Source organism: Sphaerodactylus townsendi, linkage group LG05 (genome assembly GCF_021028975.2).
Source record: "Sphaerodactylus townsendi isolate TG3544 linkage group LG05, MPM_Stown_v2.3, whole genome shotgun sequence".
Lineage (NCBI taxonomy): Eukaryota > Metazoa > Chordata > Lepidosauria > Squamata > Sphaerodactylidae > Sphaerodactylus > Sphaerodactylus townsendi.
The window spans coordinates 10513349-10536641 of NC_059429.1; the positions used below are offsets into that span (position 1 = coordinate 10513349).

The window sequence follows — 23293 nt, forward strand, 5'->3', positions numbered from 1 at the left end:
CAGGATGTTTGTTGTGAGGGGGGAAGGGCAAGGAGATTGTAAGCCCCTTTGAGTCTCCTACAGGAGAGAAAGGGTGATATAAAGAAAGGGGGATATAAATCCAAACCTCCTTCTCCTCCTCCTCCTCCTCCTCCTCCTCCTCCTCCTCCTCCTCCTCCTCTTCTTCTTCTTCTTCTTCTTCTTCTTCTTCTTCTTCTTCTTCTTCTTCTTCTTCTTCTTCTTCTTCTTCTTCTATGACCTTGATGATGCTGATTCCTGACTTGTGTGAGTGGTTTAGCCTAGCTGGACCCAGTGAATCCTGATGAAATAATTGGAAGCAATATCACTCCATACGAACATCTTTCTTGTACTACAAGTTTGTCACATTTGGGAAACTAGTTGCCTGGCAGCTGTTAAGAGTGGTGACAGGAGAATTTTTTTTAAAGGACTTTGTATCTTGCCACTACATCACTTCCAGGGGAAACCTGGAAGTGATGTGAGGTAGCTCTTGGAATTGCCAGAAGCTCTATAGTTTTACTTTATGGTTTTACTAGAGTTTCTGGCGATTCCCACAGTTACTGTATATCACTGCTAGGTTTCGCGTGGAAGTGATATAGCAGTGCAGACAACATTCCTGCTGGCACAACCTGGTGAAGGGACAAATGGCGTACGATATCATATGCCTATTTTCCGTGGTGCCCTTCTTGTGTGGATCTGAACAATACACAAAGTAGGAGCATCCAGAAAAATGGTCTGTGTTTCAATGAAAAAGAAGAGTTGTTGGAATATGCTGCCACAGGAGGTGGTGATGGCTATAACCTGGATAGCTTTAAAAGGGGCTTGGACAGATTTACTCTTAACCACTATGCCACTGCAAAAAAATATTAAAAGGATGTCTTTATTTAAGATTACATCCACCCCACACAGAAAGGACTGGATTCAAAAGGAGGGAAATGTAAGGATTGGCTGGGGCTAGTCACATGGTGGAAAGATTGGGGAGGAAGGAAGAAAAGTGGAATGGTTGGTGGGGAGCAAGCTGGTGGACCAGGAAGGGGCGTGGCGGATTTGTGGCCAGTAGAGTTGTGTGTGGGGGGGTGCATCTCAAGAGGGGAAGAGGGGGGTCAGCAAGGAAGGAAGGGATTTCCATCCCACCTGACTCCTTTAGGGTTCACATATTATGGAATTTAAGCCACCGACTTTGCTTTCTCTCAGATGCCTCCAAGAATGCACTGACAGACCCAACCGCACTGCTGGTGATCTTGCTCTCTGTCACGGTGAACATCATCCCCTCCCTCGCTGCCCGCTTTCTGTGCAGCGTCATGGTACAGAGAACCATGTCTGAGGTAAGCATCGCCTTCTCGGTGGCTGCCGAGTGGCTACCAAAGGGCTGCACCAAAGGGAGCAGGCCTTGGAGGGGAAGCCTTTGGCAGAGCCTTTGGCAGAGCCTTTGGCAGAGCCAGCTGGGGCAGAAGAGGAGAGGAGAAAGGCAGGACTATCCATGTGCTGCTTTGTGATGGAAAGGCTGGTTAGAAGAACGTAGTTGGCTATGCAAGGAAGGGGCGGGTCAAGGTTCGAGTGCGGGCCTCATATGAAGTGCTGTCCCAGGTAGGGTTGGAGATTTGGATGGTCCGAATCCAAGTTTGGACCGAATCTGCACTGATTCAGATGGATTCAGACAAGTTGGGTCTGAATCTGAGCTGTCCGAATCACATGTGATCCAAATTCATGGGATTCGGATCAGCAGCCAAATCGCATTTTTATTTTTTGTGTTTTTTCACGTTTTGGCCTGCAGGGGGTTCCCCGTGTCATCCAGAGACACTCCTAAAGACACCCTGAAAGTTTTGTGACTGTACCTTCAGAAATGTGCACCCCACAGCCCTCCACCAGAAACTCCCCATTGACAGCAATGCAGCTAAGTCACTGCAGAACAAAAAAACTTGGGCAAATTTCTGGGGGTGCCTGCAGGGGTGCATTTTTAGATGTATCGGCACCAAAATTGCAGGGTATCATCAGGAGATTGTCCTCATGATACCTCCCAAGTTTGGTGCAGTTTGGTTCAGGGGGGCCAAAGTTATGGACCCTCAAAAGAGTAGCCCCCATCTTTTTAGCTCCCATTGGAAAGAATGGGGAATAGGGGCACCCCTTTGGGGGGTCCATAACTTTGGCCCCCCCAAACCAAACTGCACCAAACTTTGGGGGTATCATCAGGACAGTCTTCTGATGATACCCTGAAATTTTGGTGCTGATATGTCTAAAATGTGCCCCCTGCAGGCCAAAACGTTAAAAAACACAAAAAATAAAAACACGATTCGGCTGCTGATCCGAATCCCATGGATTTGGATCAGATTTGATTCGGACAGCTTGGATTCAGACCCAACTCATCCGAACCCATGCGGATCAGTGCAGATTTGGTCCAAACTCAGATTCGAACCATCCGAATCTCCAACCCTACTTGGGACAGCGCTTCATATGAGGCCTGCACTCGAACCTTCACCCCTCTTCCTTGCAAAGCCGACAACTTTGTCCCCCCCAAACCAAACTTCATCAAACAGTCTCGGAATGATATCCTGAAAGTTTGGTGCCGCTAGCTTTAAAATTGCATCCCCTGAAGGCCAAAACGTGTAAAAACAAAAAAATTCAAAAAAATTAAAACGGACTCGAATTTTATGGATTTACCAGAATTTTCAGGCATATCTGAATTGGCTTTGATTCGGATTCTGGCATACAAATCATTTTATGCCCCCAAAACATCCGAATCCGAATTTTACCGAATTTTTTGAGTTTGACCAACACTAGTTCCAGTTTCAGTCTTGGGCACCGGCAGCCCAAAGTTTCTTTGGGCTGCCGGAGCAGCAGTGGCATAGTAGGTTAAGAGCAGGTGCATTCTAATCTGGAGGAACTGGGTTTGATTCCCCACTCTGCACCTGATCTGTGGAGGCTTATCTGGGGAATTCAGATTAGCCTGTGCACTCCAACGCACACCAGCTGGGTGACCTTGGGCTAGTCACAGTTCTTTGGAGCTCTCTCAGCCCCACCTACCTCACAGGGTGTTTTTTGTGAAGGGGGAAGGGCAAGGAGATTGTAAGCTTCTTTGAGTCTCCTACAGGAGAGAAAGGGGTGATATAAAGAAAGCGGGGATATAAATCCAAACTCTTCTTCTTGCGGAAGGCCTCTCTAGGCCTGAGATCTTGGAGAACTGGGACCAGTTATGATATATAGCTTTGATCTAGATACAACGGTGTGCCACGGGAGCTCAGCTTAATGTGTTTTGTGCGATCTGCTTTTGAAATGGAGGAAAATAGACAGCTATCTTTTTTAGTTATGGAAGGAAGGGGTGTTAGCAAGGCCAGAATATTCATAAATCTCATTAGGATGAAGCCCAAGGGCCCTGTGGGGAGTAAGGGCCCACCAATTTTTTTTGTTTTGCTAAGGCACTTTTACCAGCACCCTAAAGCTTTGGCCTTTCTGACAGTCTTGACTGAGCCAGCAAGGCGGGAGGGAAGCTGGCTGATTCCTTCCTCTCTCAGATAAATGGCAAGTAACCTAGAGGGTAGAGTGACCTCGGCTTGGTGGCTCGTTCCAGATGGATAACCACTGGTACCCAGACACTTGGGATATGTAAGTGGACCTGCAGGTGAGAACAGAGCTGTTCCTGCAGCAGGATCCACTGACATACCTGCTCCTTCCTTTTCTTTTTGCTGATTTTTGGCAGATGGCTCAAGTGAGGGACTTGAAGATGAAAACGAGTATGGTGGAGCTGAGGTCTCACGTCCGGAGAGATTCCCACTGGAGCCGCTCAAGTTATGCCTTCTCCCACAAGGAAGGTTACGCCAACCTCATCTCCACGGGCGCCAGCTTGCGTAGCAAGGGCCCCCGAGTCCGTGGTGAACTCAACGGCTTTGGCCCCACGTCACTGCCTGGCCAAGAAGACTCCGTTCCCCCAGCAGATGTTGCCTGCAGTCGCGATGCTGCCACGCAACAGACGTTTCTGCCCTGTTGACCCGGCAAGGGGCAGAGGACAAAACTGTACTTTTAAAAATCCAAAGCCAACAGCCCTGGATCTTCAGGACTGCCAGTCACAGGGCTCAAAATGGCGCACCCCTTGTGCTCTTGAAGAGGTCTCTGAGCATGCATAGTCAAGCCATTGGGCTCTGGGTTCAAATTGGGGTAGCCCTGGAGAGATTGTCCTTTTCTGACATGGTGCCCAAAGTTAACTCCTCTTCTTTGCTTGGAACTCAGTGGCTTATTCAACAATCTTTCCACTATAACTGTAAAGCAGGGGAAAGTATACGCACCTGAGCACACTGTGACAACCCCCCCCCCTTTAGGAATTAGCGAATGAATTCTCCTTTGGTTTGATCTGTCTTTTGACCGGGGGTCTCATTTCTCACCTTTTTTGCTGCCAATATTCTCGCCTCATTTGCCTCATGCGTGCGCCTCATCCCATTGTGAGAGACAAACTGTAGACGTACTTACCTGGACACCGTACATCATTTTGTATGCGTAGTGCTGATTTATGAACACAATGAGAAAAAGTGCCTGCTCTTAGGGGGTCAAAAGATTTGACCTGAAGAACTGAAGAATCCCAGGGAGCAGAGGGAAAGCTACAAGGGGGCCAGGGTTGTATGTTGCACTGGGCGCGCGCCTAGGGGAGCGCGTGCAAAAATTCAGGTTTGTGTTTTTGGTGTTTTTTCAGTTTTTGGCCTGCAGGGCGTGCAGTTTTTAGGCTAGCAGCACCAAAAATGTCAGGGTATCTTTAGAAGACTCTCCTGATGATACCAGCCAGGTTTGGTGAGGTTTGATGCAGGGGGTTCAAAGTTATGGACTCCCAAAGGGGATGCCCCATCCCCCATTGTCTCCAATGGGAGCTAATAGGAGATGGGGGCTACACCTTTGAGAGTCCATAACTTTGGACCCCCTGAACCAAACTTTACCAAGCCTGGGTGGTATCATCAAGAGAGTCTCTTAAAGATAACCTGAAATTTTGCTGCTTCAATCTAGCCTAAAAACTGCACCCCCTGCAGGCCAAAAACTGAAAAAACACTAAAAAATACAAAAAACACAAATGCACACGGAAAACTCAGATTTTGTACCGGGCTCCATTTTCCCTATCTACGCCTCTGCCAGGGAGGAAGCGGACCAGAAACAGAAACTTCAGGTTAAAACAGCAATGAGGACCACCCAGGACCATCGCAAAATGTGACTGGATCTTCTCATTCCTTCCAGTGTTTTAAAAGTGCACTTTAATTAGACTATGATATTCTATCATACATGCAAGCCAAGTGATTTATTTTTTTTGAAAAGAGTGGGAGAGAATCCCAACTCCTGGTTGTGGTGGAAAGGAAAGGTGTAATATGCTCAGAGGCTAGTGACCTGATATGTTTCAGCAATGAATGCTGGCCAAGAAACTAACCGACAGGGTGCGTCGTAAGGCTGCCCCACCTAAAGTCCCAAAGAGCGTAAGGAATTGGCTTCCTGCATTAAATAGTGGGTTAGAGCCAGCCAAGGGGGGGTGATGCACTGAGTGCGCGGCATGGCAGGGGTGTTCTGGGGTGTGGCAGGAGGTGTCCGGGGCATGGGGCGGCTTTCCGGGGGCGCGGGGGGGCACGTGTGCCCCGGGCGCAGTTCTCCCTCGCTATGGCTCTGGGTAAAGACTATGCAGTTTGCCACAGCGCTGGGATCTTGTCTTCCTATTTGCACAAAACTTGTGAATGGTAATATTGATGGGATACTACAGAAGAAGCCCTTAACGTGCCATTCCATCAAGGTTGTCAGACTGGTTGTAGTAGACTCTAATCTGGAGAATTGGCCTTGATTCCCCACTCCTTCACTTGAGCAGCGGAAACTAATCTGGAGAACAGGGTACAGTTCACATAAAGCCTGCCAGGTGACCTCGGGCTAGTCACAGTTCTCTCCGAGCTCTCTCAGTCCCACTTACCTCACCAGGTGTCTGCTGTAGGGAGAGGAAGGAGATTGTGAGCTGCTTTGAGACTCCTTATGGTTGAGACAAGGGGGGTATAAATCCAAACTCTTCTTCTTGTGCAATACTTATGTATTTTTAAAATGCACCCACATTTGGGTGAAAATGTACAAATGTACTTTGATAGCTTACAACAATGATATTTTGTGTCTTATGCGCAGGAGTGCATTGTGTATCAAACAATGTGCCAAACAGATCTTGATGTGCTCGTATATCTGAATTGGTTCCCTCTCACCCGGGAAAATGTGTGCATCAGCAAGTGCGGCAGGGAGGGGAAGATGAAGGAATAAAGAGGACATTTTTCTCATCTCTATTGTTTATGTTTTAACAGTGTTTTCAAGCAATTGATAGTTTGAATTGTGAGTCGCTTCGAGTTTCTTTTCAGGAGCTGGGTGGTTGATGTATTTCAAATGAACTAACATAATACCAGCTCTGATTGATAAGGAACATTCATAAGTTATTCAGATTTTTGTATGAAATTGGTGCATTACCAACAGGATCCTCTAGGAGGTGCCAGAAGTGTTGAAAATTTTTTTCCACTGTTGAATGTACAGCTGCCCTCTGCTGGACAGAAGCAGTACTGCTAAAGAGTAATTTTGGTTTCTATTGATATTTCAGCTAGATTGAATCTCCAAACATTAACCTCTGGGTTTGTTTAAATGTAGTGATGCTTCCAAAACGGTCCCCATCTCAATTTCACCCTGGATTTTCAAGTTTTAAATTACTCTCTCAAGTTTCCAAACTGGAAATGAAGCATTAGGAATCCACCCCCACCCCCCAATTCTGCTTTTTAAAATTTACAAATTATGTGCAAAGTGTGTTTTTCTTCTGCCTCACAGAGTGTCTGATCAGAGCAGGGGAGAGGGCTGCTGTTTTAACATTTTCAAAGGGGACATTTCCCTTTCTCTCCCCCCCCCCCTTTCTATGCAGCGCCATCACATTAAACAAAGTCTGCAGTTTCTGGTGGTCTGTCTCCATTACAGGATGGCTACAAAATGCATGTGTGGCAAAACAGGCTTGCCTATGGCTTGCAGGCCCTATTTCGCCCTCTGACCTCTCCCAGAGTTGCCAACCTTTCCCTGGAGAGGGCTCTCTTATTTCCAGGGTTTGCTGCCACCCCCTGGTCAGTTTTGGGATTGTCCACTAGGAAGGACCAGGACTTCCCAGACTCCTCTCCCACTAGCGTGTCCAAGACAGGGGAGGGGGGGCACACACGCTGTACAGAGAACGGTCCACTCCTGGTAAAGATTTAACCAAGTCAATTCTTTAATAACAGAAGAATAATTTAGAGAGCTTTTCTGGCACAACACCCCAAAGACCACAAGGAACACAAACTAAAGAACAGCAAACCGCAAGTCCTCTGGCCCTGTCGCTACCACACACCCTGCCTACTAGTTGCTGCCCAGCAGGGTAGGTCCTCGGCTTAAGTAGGTATTGCTTATGAGGAAGCTCCCATCACTGGGCCTAGCACACGGCCTGCGGGGAAATGGCCGCTGCCTTCTCTCCCAGGCAGAGCCTTCCTCTTCCCCCGAGACCAGCAAGACAAGAAGACCCCACCCACAGGGTCCTGGTTGGTTTTATCTCTCTTTTCTTCCCTCCCTTTTTTGGCTCCCCCTGATGTTGTTACCAGGCTCACTGCAACTTCTGCCCACCCGCTCTATGGTGCCTGGTTGGGGACAAAAGGAAGGGCGGGGGGAAAAAAACATTTCTCCACATGTTTTAACAGTGTTTTCAAGCAGTTTTATTGATAGTTTGAATTGTGAGTCGCTTCGAGTTCCTTTTCGGGAGCTGGGTGGCTGATGTATTTCAAATGAACTCACATAATACCAGCTCTGATTGATAAGGAACATTCATAAGTTATTCAGATTTTTGTATGAAATCGGAAGAACCTAAAACCCAGGCGCATTACCAACAGGATCCTCTAGGAGGTGCCAGAACCACAAAGTGTTGAAAAAGATTTTCCGCTGTTGAATGTACAGCTGCCCTCTGCTGGACAGAAGCAGTACTGCTAAAGAGTAATTTTGGTTTCTATTGATATTTCGGCTAGATTGAATCTCCAAACATTAACCTCTGGGTTTGTTTAAATGTAGGGATGCTTCCAAAACGGTCCCCCTCTCAATTTCACCCTGGATTTTCAAGTTTTAAATTACTCTCTCAAGTTTCCAAACTGGAAATGAAGCATTAGGAATCCACCCCCCAATTCTGCTTTTTAAATTTTACAAATTATGTACAAAGTGTGTTTTTCTTCTGCCTCACAGAGTGTCTGATCAGAGCAGGGGAGGGGGCTGCTGCTTTAACCTTTTCAAAGGGGATATTTCCATTCCCCCCCCTTTCTATGCAGTGCCATCAAATTAAACAAAGTCTGCAGTTTCTGGTGGTCTGTCTCCATTACAGGATGGCTACAAAATGCGTGTTCGGGGCTTTTCAAAGATATCCTGAAATGCCTTTTTCTCCCTCCCCATTCCTTTTCGTTCTAAGCATCCAGCTACATGGTGAGTTCTGGGGAACTTGAAAGCCTACTGATGCTTTTGTGACCACTTGATTGGTCTTCCCAGAATCGTGTGGGGAGACTGTTACTCTGTGGCTTTGATTGTACAAAGATGCAAATGGAACAAACGTCTGTTTTGTGTGCAGGGAGGAGGGGTTACAGTCACAGTCCTGATGTATAGGCTCATTCCGCACATGCAGAATAATGCACTTTCAAACTGCTTTCAGTGCTCTTTGAAGCTGTGCGGAATGGCAAAATCCACTTGCAAACAGTTGTGAAAGTGGTTTGAAAACGCATTATTTTGCGTGTGTGGAAGGGGCCATAGTTACCAATTCCAGGTTGAGAAACTCCAGGGGGTCAAAGCTGAAGAAGAGGGGAGTATGGGAAGGAAAAGTACTTCATTCTGATGTAAGTCCTTAGAGTCACCATGCCAACGCAGCCATTTCTACCAGGGGAAATTACCTCTGTTATCAGGAGATCAGATATAATTCTGGGTGTCCTCCAACAACCAACTGGAGATTGGCAATGCTGTTCGGACGCGTTGTGGCATCAACACAGTCTTGGTTTCTGTTTGCCAGGGCCAGAGGTGGGATCCAGCAGGAGGTGCACCGGCGTGCGTGGCAGTCTGCGCCTTGCCACAGCCCTGCCCAGGAATGCCCCGCCCCCGGAATGCCCAGCCATGCCCCCGGCGTGCCCCGCCCAGCCCCGTTGGTGCTACGCCGCAGTTTGAATCCCACCACCATGGGAACCTGTTACTAAAATTTTTGGATCCCACCACTGGCCTGGGCCATTTTGTCCCTCCCTGCTCTGCCTTTGCGCAAGAGTGTTTTGAGAGGAAAGGGTGTTGCTCATCACATAGCTAAAGAGCCCCCTCCCCCTGAATACTAACCAGCTCAAATGTCAGGAGCCAGATTACCATGGGACAGGGCGGGGGCGAGGGGGGGACTTGAAACAGGAGACCTTTAGAAATGTCCTGGTGCCATGAATTGCCTCCAGCACAAAAGGGGGCGTTTGGAAAACAGATTTCTTGGTTGTTCATAAACTCTTCAGGTTATGAATGATAAATTCTAGTGATGTAGCTGTTTTAGTTAATCTCCGTAAATTCGTAAAAAGAAAAAGGGAGCCTAGTGGAACCTGAATGCATTGACACTAAAATCTCACTCCATGATATGCACTCGATGAAGTATTCATGAAAGTATTTATACGTAGGGAAAGTATGTAGATGTAGGGAGTGTTGGGGGATAGAGAAATGGGGGAGTTGCACTGTTTACGTTGCATTGTCATTTCTGGGGGAAAGTGGCAAATGATCTAGGGTAGCTCTAGGATGCCCCAGAAACTTTCTGGTTTTAACCATAGAGTTTCAAGTTTCGATTCCTAGAGCTATCCTGTTGTCCCCGGAAGTGATGTCATGACATAGTTGATGTGGTCAGGCTTTTAAAATTCACCTTTCCCCCGCTGCCATTGCTTCTCTCCCCACAATAGTGGGAGGCCTAGTATCCGTCGCAAAGACTCCTTTTTGTTATTACTTCTACATGAAGGCTGAACAACTTTCCCAAAGTTTAAATACGTGGCTGTTAGTGTAAAAGACTGTTCATCATGCTTTTAAAATGTTGATGTCAGAGTGTAAGTATATCCTGTAGAAAACTGCTAGGGAGCTCATGAGCTAACAGTCTTGGGTTAAATAAAACAACGACGGACGAATTGAATGATGGGAGATAGCGGACTCAAAGGAGGCAGGCAGAACTAGTAAAAACCAGAGAGAACAGCTTGCAGCCGGTGAAGAAACCGAGGCCCCTTCCGCACACGCAAAATAATGCGTTTTCAAACCACTTTCGCAACGGTTTGCAAGTGGATTTTGCCATTCCGCACAGCTTCAAAGAGCACTGAAAGCAGTTTGAAAGTGCATTATTCTGCATATGCGGAATGAGCCCTAGTTTCAAAACGTCAAGAGATGAAGGGAAAAACACACGCTCAAAAGGGTAGCCCTATCTACTGTTAGCTTCCATTGGAAACAATGGGGGATGGGAGCACCCACTTTGCAGATCCATAACTTTGGACCCCCTGAACCAAATATCACCAAACCTGGCTGGTGTCAGCAAGAGATCATCCTGATGATACCACCCAGGTTTAGTGAAGTTTGGTTCAAGGGGTCCAAAGTTATGGACTCTCAAAATGTAGCCCCCATCTACTATTATCTCCCATTGGAAACAATGGGGATGGGAGCATACCCTTTGGGGGTCCATACCTTTGGACCCCCTAAACCAAACTTTACCAAACCTGGCTGTTATCATCAGGAGTGCCACCTGATGACTGCCTGAAATGTTGGTGCCGCTAGCCTAAAAACTGCGCCCCTTGGAGGCCAACAAAGTAAAAACCCTAAAATATTTTTTTAAAATACACCTCACTTGCGTATAAGTCGATGGGGGCTTTTTCGGCACAAAAAATGTGCTGAAAAAGTCGACTTATATGTGAGTATATACAGTAACTGATAGACATGGGCTGAATAAAGAGACGATGCTGACCTATTAAAACAAGGCTAAGTTTGCTGTAACATTTTCCAGGCGCAAGGGGAAGGGGAGTATCAAACTTCAGGCCTGTCTGGGCAGCTTTTGCTTCCACTTTTTGATATGCAGAAGTCTAATTGTGGCCCTTTCCGCACGGGCCAATAACAGCGCCCTAGGGATGGCAAAAACGCCATCCCTAGGGAGCTGTTTGCATGGGGGGCGCAGCTGCATCACAGCCGCGCCGCCCTCGCTCCCCTCCAGCGGAGCAAAGCTGCCATTTTCCCACCTCGCTTCCTGAGCGAGGTTTTTGGAAAACAGCGGTTTCCAGCCGTTGGCAGCAGCTGGAAGGCGCCATCCCCCCTTTCCCGAATGACTTACCTTCCCTGAGACCTTCTGGCGCATTGTCCAGGCCTGGGGACATGCCCCCCCTGCCCTGCAACTCCAGAGCTGTCGCGTAGGGCAGGGGGCGTGTCCCCTGGCCTGGGTGACGTGTTGGAAGGTCGCAGGGAAGGTACGTCGTTAGGGCGACAGCGCAGCGCTGCGCCGTCTTCCCTGCCTTTACCGGGACCGTTTGTGCGAACAGTCCCTGGGGGGGGGGGTGTCGGCTTTGTATACGCCGACTCACCCCCCAGCGTGGCCGTGCGGAAACGGCCTGTGATTGCAAATAAAGTTTTCATTCGCTTCATTCTTGACATGGCAATCAGTGGCCAAATAGTGGCATCAGTAAGCAGATCTGGAGTCTGAAAATGAGAGACGGTAACATTAGGGCCAGCGTTCAATTTACTGCAAACGTTTGCCCACTGTTTTCCTAGTAATATGGAAGCGACGATCATAAGCATACTTATTTGGAAGCAGGCCCTGTTAAAAAGGCATGGCATTTATATCTTCAGTAGAGTGGCAATGTTTAATTGAGTTTGTTTAATTAGACAACCTAATTAAAAGCTTGAGGTCAGCTCAACGATGCCCGGGATTAATTTGGTGGCAGAGTTTTTAAAAGCAACTGGGAGATGGCCCTATTGTAAAAGAAGCACATTCTCTCTTGCACAGGTGGGAATGCTGGTTCTGAGATAGCACCTTCTCTGAATTGTGTGTGCAACGTGGCAAACCGTATAAACGTTAAAATAGGGTTATGTGGTGGCAATAATTGGAAAATGTGGTCATTAAGGAGCAGCAGTGGCGTAAGAGGTTAAGAGCTCGTGTATCTAATCTGGAGGAACCGGGTCTGATTCCCCGCTCTGCCGCTTGAGCTGTGGAGGCTTATCTGGGGAATTCAGATTAGCCTGTGCACTCCTGGGTGACCTTGGGCTAGTCACAGCTTCTTGGAGTTCTCTCAGCCCCACCCACCTCACAGGGTGTTTGTTGTGAGGGGGGAGGGCAAGGAGATTGCAAGCCCCTTTGAGTCTCCTGCAGGAGAGAAAGGGGGGATATAAATCCAAACTCTTCTTCTTCTTCTAAAAATAAAAACCCCGAAGGCAGAAAATTGGGTCTGGCTGCTAAAATTGTAGTGGCGGGGGAAGGCTCCTAGAACCCAAGAAAACTTGTGAAGGCTTGGCGTAGGTGGTTTTGAAGTGAAACTAGACACATTCATTAGTGTCTAGATCGAGGAATATAATAGTGCCACGCTATTCTGCATTGGTCAAACCTCATCTAAAATAATGTGTCCAGTTCTGGGCACCACAATTCAAGAAGAATATTGACAAGCTGGAATTGGTCCAGAGGAGGGTGGCCAAAATGGGAAAAGGTCTGAATTCCATGTCCTGTGAGGAGCAGCTTAACGAGCTGGGTATGTTTAGTCTGGAGAAGAGAAGGTTAAGGGGTGACAGGATAGCCACATTTAAATATTCGACGTCATGTCGAAGAGGGAGCAAGCTTGCTTTCTGCTGCTCCAGAGACTAGGACAAGAAGTAATGGATTCAAAGTGCAGGAAAAGAGATTCCACCTAAACGTTAGAAAGAACTTCCTGACAGTAAAGGCCAGTAGTGGGATCCAAAAATTTTAGTAACAGGTTTCCATGGTGGTGGGATTCAAACAGTGGTGTAGTGCCAATGGGGCGTGGCGGGGCATGATGGGGGTGTGGCCGGGCATTCCGGGGGCGGGGCATTAATAATTTCTCTGTTACTGTAAAAAACTCTTACTGTAAAAAAAAAGTTCCTAATTTCCAGCTGGTATCTTTCTGTCCATAATTTAAACTCATTCTAGCAAGTCCTCTCGTCTACTGCCAACAGAAACAACTACTTCTCCTCTAATTGACTGCCTGTCAAATACTTCATACTTTCAAATACTTAATTTTGTTTCTAGAAATCAAAAGAAGACTACTTTCCTTCAACAAGGAACTTTACCATATTTCTAAAACATGTTTTTAAAACAGCCCAACAGGGAGAATTATCCCGTTTTCTACCTTCGCTAACCAGCCACATAGGAAACAACAGGACTTTATGATTTTTGGACCTAATGGAATTTCTAATGGAAAAGCAGACCCAATTTGTCACCCCCTCTCGCCACACACAAATAATTAGTAACCCACTCTCGGGAACTGGTGAGAACCTGCTGGATCCCACCTCTGGTAAAGACCGTTTGACAGTAGCTGACTTGGAGGGTGGTGGAGTTGCAGATAGCAAGGACAGATGGTACTTGATAGAAAAATGAAGCTTGAAAAACAGAAGATTCTTGCTCGGCTCACAACAGTGAAAGAATTGCATTTCTGCAGTGGTAGAGAAGGAGAGCTACTCTGCATATGGTTAGAGGTATTCGTTTCTATATTACTTTAATACTGGAAAGCCCTCATACTATGAACTGGCTCGGGGCTGTCCCCCATCCTAAAACGGGCTTCCAATTTGACAGGTTCCCTTCCTCTGCACTCGCCCCCCTCCCCGCCCCGTTTCTAGCTGTGGACATAGGCCCCTTCCACACATGCAAAATAATGCATTTTCAAACCACTTTTGCAACTGTTTGCAAGTGGATTTTGCCATTCCGCACAGCTTCAAAGAGCACTGAAAGCAGTTTGAAAGTGCATTATTCTGCATGTGCGGAAGGAGCCTTAGTGTTTGGGTCTCCTATGAGGGCATGGTCTGTCTGCAGGATGGAGCCAATGGATGTACGACTCACCTGGAACGTTGCTTTACCCCACATAAATTGACACTTAATCTGGGGGAAGTCATTTTCCATTTGAAGAGCTGGAACCTCTTTCCTGAATTAAAAAAAAATGGAATTCGCTCCAAGTGATTTTTGTTCCTCTTGTGAACAAATCGCTGGTTTCTTTTATGATGTTATCCTCCCCTCCCCCTTTCTAGTGTTTTTTTTTTACCATTGATATTCCCCCCTCCCATTTTTATTTCATTTGCCTTTGGTCAGCTTGAAGCTAATATCAAAAACAAGATGCCAGCTGGAATGGAGAAAATGGGCCAAAAACAGAACCTGGTATGAAAACTGACAGGCCTTTTGTAAGCCCCCTTGGGCCTAGATGGAAGGTGGGATATAAATGAACATAAGGACATAAGAACATAAGAACTAGCCTGCTGGATCAGACCAGAGTCCATCTAGTCCAGCCCTCTGCTACTCGCAGTGGCCCACCAGGTGCCTTTGGGAGCTCACCTGCAGGAGGTGAAAGCAATGGCCTTCTGCTGCTGCTGCTCCTGAGCACCTGGTCTGCTAAGGCATTTGCAATCTCAGATCAAAGAGGATCAAGATTGGGAGCCATAGATCGACTTCTCCTCCATAAATCTGTCCAAGCCCTTTTTAAAGCTATCCAGGTTAGTGGCCATCACCACCTCCTGTGGCAGGTGTTTTCCTTTAAAATGCTTTAATAAACAAACACAAAAAACAAACACGTTCATTTTGCACAAGAGAGAGAGAAAAAAATATCATAACAGGGATATTCCAATGGAACCAGACAATTTCCCCCTTAGCTCTCCTTCATTCAGAAGAACCTGAACCGATTCTGTGTTAGTTCCTCGCCTGGCTTTTGGGCCTTCCAGAAAAAGTCTACTCCTGAAATTTTTGACCGCTGGTATTTTTCCACCTGGCTCACTCAGAGGGCCAAACTAGGCATAACGGCATCCTTGTGGCCACTGCAAAGATGTCGCCGCCATTTTAAAAATGCCACAAGGGACTGGTCCTGTTCAGGCCTGCAACGGGGTCCTTTTATTCCCCACCCCACCCCAAATAGTAGCTCAGAATACAGCTACTTCGATAAAGCGCAGAGGGAGGGGGGTGGGCAAGAGCAGCCCAGCCCTCTGTGCAGTGGGTCCATTCTGAATTGGGCCCTCGTGGCTTTAAAATGGAGGTCAGCAGCATGAGTTATTTCTCCTCCAAGGTTATAGTGTTATCCCTGGCATTTCGGGCTTTAAAATGGCCGTCACATCCTCATGGTAACCGCATAGGATTGCCAACTCCCTGAGATTTGGGGAGTGGAAGCTGGGGAGGGTGCAGTTTGGAGGTGGAGGAAGAAGAGGAGAAGGAGGATTTATACCCCACCTTTCACTCCTGCAAAGTCTCTCAAATCAGCTTACAAACTCCTTTCCTTCCTGTCCTCATAACAGACACCTTGGGAGGTAGAGAGGGCCCAAGGTGACCCAGCAGGAGGTTGACAGGGGCCAAGGTCACCTTGGGAGGTGACTGGCTCAAGGTCACCCAGCAGGCTTCATGTGGAGGAGCAGGGGAAACAAATTCAATTCTGCCACTCATGTGGAGGAGCGGGAATCAAACTCGGTTCTCCAGACTAGACACCACCACTCTTGACCACTACATCACACCTGAAGGGACCTCAGTGAGCTATCGTACGATCTACTGAACAAAAGCAGACGTTTTATCCAGAGGAGCCAATAGCGTTGCCAGGTCTAAATTGGGAAATACCTGGAAGTTTGGGGGTGGGGCCTGGAAAGAGTGAGGTTTAGGGAGCAAATGAATGCCAGTGTGGCATAAACATCATTGGAATTGTTTTGGCGCAGCAGAAATAAAATGTCCTGCGGATGTTTTGAAAAGATCCGTTTTGGCTTTTTTTAGTTCACACACAGCCCACCAAAAACAGCTAGCCAAAAGAGTTGGCAGCCAAAATGGATCTTTTCCCCTGCCTACTGCATAAGTAGTCAGATTCACAGTTGCGCTTGCCATTTTGTGTATTGCTACAGAGATTCTCCATGGTCGGATCCCCACTTGAAATTTGCACGCAGATCCAAACCTGTTCGTTGTGAAACCGTGTCCTCTTCATTGGAGTTTCTCCCTCCCCACCGCAGCCAGCACACAGCAGACACACCCGGTTGCAGAACTCTTAGCAATCCCCACTACCAGGCGAGCTCGCTTCACTGGTCTCCCCTGATTGGTTGGCGTGCCTTGATGCCCTCCAAAGTACCTGTTTTCTCCTGGAGAACTGGTCTTGATAGTTTGCAGATCAGCTGTAATAGCAGGAGATTAGCTGTAATAGCCGGTTGGCCATCCTAGAATTGATCTCTATTGTCAAGAAATCAGTTGTAATTCTGAGAGATGTCCAAGGCTTACCTGGAGTTTGGAACCGGATGGCCACCAAGATCTTGCCATGTCTAGTTTGGCCCCCGAAAACACAGTTTTCAGGGTGTACACATGAAATACGTTTTCATTTCTTATTCAGAGGGTAATTGCGTTTGAAGAAATACGGGGTTGCCACTTTTCAAAGTAAGATCTGGTGCAGAAAGTCGACTGGACGAGGTATTTTAAGCGGCGGGAGCGCGACTGAATGACAAAAAATAATTTATTGAAGAAACTGAAAGCAGGAGCATATACAACACAGTCATGGAACAGTAGATAACGACGTGAACAAATAGAATTTCCCCCCTTTTTTCCAAAATCCATTCGGAGGATGCTACGGAGTGACCCAGGTGCTGGGACCGCTGCTCCAAAGAACACAGACCATTTCCGGGTTTTCTTTCTTTTTCTGTTTTGGATAAAGTGCCCAAACACATAAGAATTTGTCTTCCAAACAGCTACGAAGCAAACTGGCGGTTTTTTCCCCCAAAGAACTAAAAGATAGAATTGCAAAGACACGGGAGGAGATTTGCCGCCCAGGTGTCACCAAGAACATAACTTAAAATATAGACGGGAGAAATGAGATCAGAATTTAGAAGAAAAGCTGGGTCAAATCCCAAATCCCAAATGTGAAATGTGGCCGTTCCCATCGCTGTAACCAGCTTCCTCCGGTAAAAAAAAACTGATCGGCCTAGATTGTGGGGGTGGGGGGGGGGGGGGTTCCCATCAGGACAGTCTCTAGATGATATCCTGAAATTTTGGTGCTGATACATCCAAAAATTTACCCCCTGCAGAAACATCCCAGAAATTTGCCCAAGAATCTTTGTTCTGCATTGAGTTTTCTGTATTGCTGTCAATGGGGGTTGCAGGCTGAGGGGGGGCACATTTCTGAAGGCACAGTCTCAAAACTTTCAGGGTCTCGTCAGGAGACTGCCCTAATTATACCCCCCACGTTTGGTGCAGTTTGGTTCAGGGGGGCCAATCTCCTATTATATCCCATTGGAAACAATGGGGGATGGGGGCACCCCCTTTGGGAGTCCATAACTTTGGACTCCCTGAACCAAACCTCACCAAACTTGGGAGGTAGCATATGGACAGTTGTCTGATGATATGCTGATATTTTGGTGCCTCTAGCCTAAAAACTGCAACCCCTGCAGGCAAAAAATGGAAAACCACTAAAATACCCAAAAACGAACCCTGCATTTTGATGCCCCCCACAAGGTGGTGCCCTGGGCAAATGCCCACCTTGCCCAATGGGCATTATGCCCCTGCCCGCATGTCCCGGGCACAGTTCCCCCTAGCTCTGGCCCTGCATCAGAGATCTCCCAGCAACTAGTGGGGCTACTGCATCATCACCAGAAGAGTAGTGGGCCTGGGTTTGAATCGTCAATGAAACTCCTTTAGGTAGCCTTGGATCAATCTCTCTCTCTCTCTTTCTTTCTGATCTACCTCACAGGCTTGTTGTGAGACTAAAATTTAGGAGAGGAGAACCATTCAACACCACCCAAATCTCCTTGCAAGGAGAACCGGAGTTAAAAATGAAATAAACACTTCTCCAAAGAACAGAAACACACATGCCTTCCAAACCGTTCCAGAGTTTTGATGTTTTTTTCTTTTTCCTTGAATATTTCGGGGATGTGATTTTGGTGGGGTGGGAGGGGGGAGGGAAGATTAAAAGAAACATCTGCTTGGCAATATGGGTATTCTGTGATGAGGCAAATGCTCTCGGCAGCCGCTCAGAGGCATTTCGAGCTCTGCCATTCTGGGAACTGAGTGCTAGGAATAAGAAAACATCTTCAACTGAGTGCTAGGAATAAGAAAACATCTTCCCACTGTCTCATTCGGGAGCAGCAGTGACGTAGGAGGTTAAGAGCTCGTGTATCTAATCTGGAGGAACCGGGTTTGATTCCCTGCTCTGCCGCCTGAGCTGTGGAGGCTTCTCTGGGGAATGCAGATTAGCCTGTGCACTCCCACACACGCCAGCTGGGTGACCTTGGGCTAGTCACAGCTTCTTGGAGCTCTCTCAGCCCCACCCACCTCACAGGGGGGAAGGGCAAGGAGATTGTCAGTCCCTTTGAGTCTCCTGCAGGAGAGAAAGGGGGCATATAAATCCAAACTCTTCTTCTTCTTCTTTAACCCTGTCATATTATGAAAAGGGGCTTTGGAGCATGTGCAAAGTGCCGTTCCCCATTCTGCTTAGAGATTACCGTTGACCCTCAAGCACCTAGAGCTTCTCAGAATGGCTATCCAGATGGGATGAGAGTGCTTTCCGGCACCCCTTCCCTTCTGCTAACAGTGCCAACAATGAATCTCAGTTCTCCACTTGCTATTTTTGTTAAACAAAAAATCCTTTTTGCAGCTAGCCCGTCGCAGGCCTCTTTGCAGCTCGATATGATTACAGCTCCGCAGAGCAGGGATCGATAGCGGCTGTTGTCAGACGGAGAAGCAGCAGCCCTCTCTCCAAAGCCACAAACGAGGGGCGGCTTTCACATTTCCAATCCCCCGCAGGCAGGCTTGATCCACTAACAGAAGCCGGCAGAAGACTCAGAGGTCACTTATATTGGAAACCACTGTCTCTTCTCCGGTCTACAGATAAGCCAGGCAAACTAATAGCATTGATAGACTATGTTTTTTTTAAAAGAGCATCTAGAAAACGCAGCATCTGTGTGGTAGGTCATGGGCCCAGGCCCAGATAGGTTCGCTCCACAGGAGCTGTGCGATCGACCCGGATTCTCCTGCCCCTCACGCTCTACTGAATTATTTGTCGCAAAAAACGGAATACACTGCAGCAAAATATTCTCCTGAATATTGGCCAATAGGAGGCCTTTCCCCCACTTACCTTAAGCCCCGCGCTACTCTCCTCAAGTAGCGCGGGGTCCCCCTGCACTCCCCACGACAGGGGCGGCGACAGCGCAGCCGCCCCGATGCTGCCGCTGTCGCGCCCCCTCAGCGTGCGGCATCCCTGGCGCTGGAGAAAACGGCGCCTTTTGATGACCCTGCGCAGAGCGCAGAGCGCAGGGTCGTGGGGACGCCCGGGGATGCGCCAGGGACGCCGCGCGATACGAGCAGCGCGCGGCATAGGGGGGGATCCCTGTGAGTGGGGAAACGCCCTTGCAGGGCTACATCCCACTGTCTCATTCGGACCTTGTCCCTACGGAGCTAAACATAATTCCAAAAGAGGGGGGAAAGGCACAGAGAAAAAGATGTCTGAGCTTGGCAGGTGTGCAGAATTTGAATCAGGCTCCTTTGATGGCATTCAAGCTCCCATCCTAACTGTTATTGGCACCCTCTTTCAGGCACAGAGAAGAACAGCTGTCTGTGCTTCTGGCAGGCTGTATGGAGCATCTAGACTGGGTTGGGTATTCAGGGGTCTGCAACCTGTGGCTCTCCAGATGTTCATGGACTACCCATCAGCCCCTGCCACCATGGTCAATTGGCCATGGTGGCAGAGGCTGATGGGAATTGTAGTCCATGCGCATCTGGAGAGCCGCAGGTTGCAGACCTCTGGTATAGATAATCTGGTGTTCTGCCTCACAGGGTGTCCAACTTTAGTTTGGGAATTCCCTGAAGATTTGGGGAGTGGGGACTCAAAAGGACCATGCTTGGGGAGCGGAGGAACCTCAGCATGGAAATATAAAGCATGCTGCCCACCCTCCAAAACAGAATATACTGAAAAAGCCCACTACATTAAGACGGGTGGCTAGACCAAGAATGCAACAAACGGACCAGCACAAAACAGAACCAGGCAACTACATGCTCTATTCATGTTGCCTAATAACTCCTAAATGTGAATAAAGTGTTGGCATTTCCAGCCTTGCTTTGCATGCAGCAGCAGCAGAAGCAGCAGGGAATTCTGGGAAGCTGCACGAACATTCTAAAGGTGACAGTTAGAATCCGTTGGTAGTGTTCTGTTCCCTCACCACACACTCTAGGAGACTGCCTCACTGACTAACTAAGAGAAAAGATGTGCTCTGTGCTCTGTATACTGTTGTAAGCCAAATGATATAGAAATGTGCTCTAACTAAAGATATTGTAACGCAACCAAACTGTAACAAACCATTAGCCGTGCATGTAACTATTCGATACCGTGCATATAATGTTTATATCTCTCTCAGGTTAAGTAAAGTTCTGCTTATGTTTTATCATGAACTTCTGAGGTAAAACGGCTGGTCTTTTGACAGATAAACTATTCTAGTTTGGTGTGCTGCACAATCCACATTTCCGCCAGTTACTTTGCTTGACAGGATGATATATTCCAAATATACCTGTTGCCCTTCACAGAATACATTAAAATATTACACATTCAAGAAGAAGAAAAAGAAGAGGAGGAGGAGGAGGAGTTTGGATTTATATCCCCCCTTTCTCTCCTACAGGAAACTCAAAGGGTCTTACAAACTCCTTTCCCTTCCTCCCTCACAACAAACACCCTGTGCGGTAAGTGGGGCTGAGAGAGCTCCGAAGAACTGTGACTAGCCCAAGGTCACCCAGGTGGCATGTGTTGGAGTGTACAGGCTAATCTGAATTCCCCAGATAAGCCTCCACAGCTCAGGCGGCAGAGCTGGGAATTAAACCCAGTTCCTCCAGATTAGAGTACCCCTGCTCTTAACCACTATGCCACTGCTGCTCCTAAGACAGAAGACAAAAACATGCACGGGCAAGCGGGCAAGCACAGGAAAATCCTTAAAGTGTTGAGAACATGTAATAGTCCTGGTACCGTAGTCTCAAAACAGGATGGACAAGGCATTCTCAGGTGCAGAGTGGAAGCAGGTAAATCTCAGGTGAATTAGCCAAGCCAGTAATGACTAGAAAGAAGCTTGTGATGGGGAAACATTAATTATTGGCTTGGCTTTGTTACCCCTATATGAGCAAACTTGGGATAAACACACTACTGAGGAAGCTATTCCAGTGAATCCCAGGGCGACCTGATGTTCCTTCCGGGTTTTCCCGGAAATGATGTCACAGCACACACAACACCAGTCTGTTGTTGTTGTTTTTTAATTTTGTACCACATCACCACTTGGGCTGGCAACTGAAACGACTGTAATGGGATATTTCACCACAATAAGACACATAGAGCTCAGACAATAACAAAGACCGCATCCAAATATCACAAATACAAACAGCAAAATAACATGAAACAAAAATCCAAACAAATGTCACAAATGTGGGAAGATTTACAAGGTGAATACCTTGTAAATTCAACCGGTAAGTTTTTCACTTCCCAATAGTACAAAATAAGAGCCACGCATCCAAAGATGGGACTTCCGGACTGACCGTGCCCATTTCGCTGAAGCTTTTCGAAGTGGCTGCTGCATGTCCTATCTTAGGGACTCTTTGAGTAGCATATAAGTGAGACAGCCATCGTTCATTTCCTATTCAGCATAAGGGCTAGGCAGACAAGATTCTCGTGTAAAAAGCTTCCATGGTTGCTGGTTGCGGTGTTCGTTATTGTCTGAGCGGCGTTTGCCTCATCATTGTGAAATAGCACAATGATTTGTGTGAGAAGATATGCGGACTGGATGAAAGAAGCTCGAGTCTATGAAGAAATACGGCAGAAGAGGCTACAGAGAATGAACTTACTGCTGTTTGTGTGATAAAATTATGAAGAAGATGTAACGGGGGGAGGGGGAAAAGGGGGGGAAACGCATTGTTTGAAAATGTATGATGAAGGATACTTATAGAAAATGTAAAATTCAAATGATACGATAAAAAATGATTTGTGCGAGCACCGAGATACGCAATTAAATTTTGCCCTCAGTTTGCGCTTGCAGATACCCGGGGTGTCGTAGATTGTTCAACACAACACAAGCCTTTATTGGCATATAGTGTCGTAGATTGTGTTTATTGCTTTCTAACCCTGGCGTAATGCTCACAGTCCCTCCACCAAAGAAGCCATTTTCTGATCTTGGTCATCTCTAATTCTGGGAGATCTCCCGAGCCACCTGCGGGCTGGCAGTCCCATCCAGGGCCCAGTGGCTGTAGCAAACCCAGCTGGCCCCGAACCTAAAGCCCAGTTTGGGCCCACCCCTTTCTGTGATGCTGCCTGAGACAGTAAACAATTCCCTCTCCGGCTTCGCCGGCTCCTTCCCCTTCCTATTCTCAGCAAAAGTCCCTTCTGAATCATTTCGCAGCATGGCAGGGAGGGATAATGGGCACAGTCGGGGGGCAACCATTACAGCCCCCGTGGGAGTTATTCCCAACATTTCGCTAAATATCCCTGATGGCTTGAGGCATGCTAGACCACCGGGAGACCAGCCATTCCCCCCACCCCACCCATTGTGTCTCCAAACAGTCCTCTTTCTCTTGGCCCTCTTGCAAGACAACCTATAATTTCCTAGCCCCCCCCCCCCCCCCCCCCGCCCACATAAATGGCAGCAATTTCAAGCAGGCACAAAAGATTGCCGAGGGATTTCAGCATACACATGCTAGCTGTAAGTGAAGAAAGGTGTGTGTGGGGGGGGGGGGGAGCTCACAGGAGGAGTTTATCTTTCCCTCTCTTGTCATCAAGAAGAATTGCCTTCAGCGCAGAATAAGGGTGTGCGCCAAGATAATTTTTGGGGTGCTGTGTGGTTTCCGGGCTGTATGGCCATGTTCTAGCAGCCTTCTCTCCTGACGTTTCGCCTGCATCTGTGGCTGGCATCTTCAGAGGATGCAGGCGAAACGTCAGGAGAGAATGCTGCTAGAACATGGCCATGCAGCCCGGAAACCACACAGCACCCCGGCGATTCCGGCCGCGAAAGCCTTCGACAATACGAGATAATTTTTGTTGAACTTTTGGATTTCGACTTCAGGAAGGCCCCAAGATTACCGTGATGGCTCGGTTTGGAGTAGAGCGCTTTGGGTTCG

General features: G+C 47.6%; 1 protein-coding gene across 2 annotated transcripts in view; it reads left to right on the forward strand.

The window, feature by feature from the left end:
• LOC125432529 (phospholipid-transporting ATPase IK-like) overlaps positions 1-4646 on the forward strand; it is a 29449-nt gene extending 24803 nt beyond the window's left edge. For both annotated transcript variants that reach the window (XM_048496147.1, XM_048496148.1), the window contains exons 9-10: positions 1192-1322; positions 3692-4646. In XM_048496147.1, coding sequence (XP_048352104.1) covers positions 1192-1322; positions 3692-3979 — 419 coding nt within the window. In that variant the 3' untranslated portion in view covers positions 3980-4646. The remainder of the gene's footprint in view (positions 1-1191; positions 1323-3691) is intronic.
• Positions 4647-23293: the final 18647 nt, after the last annotated feature.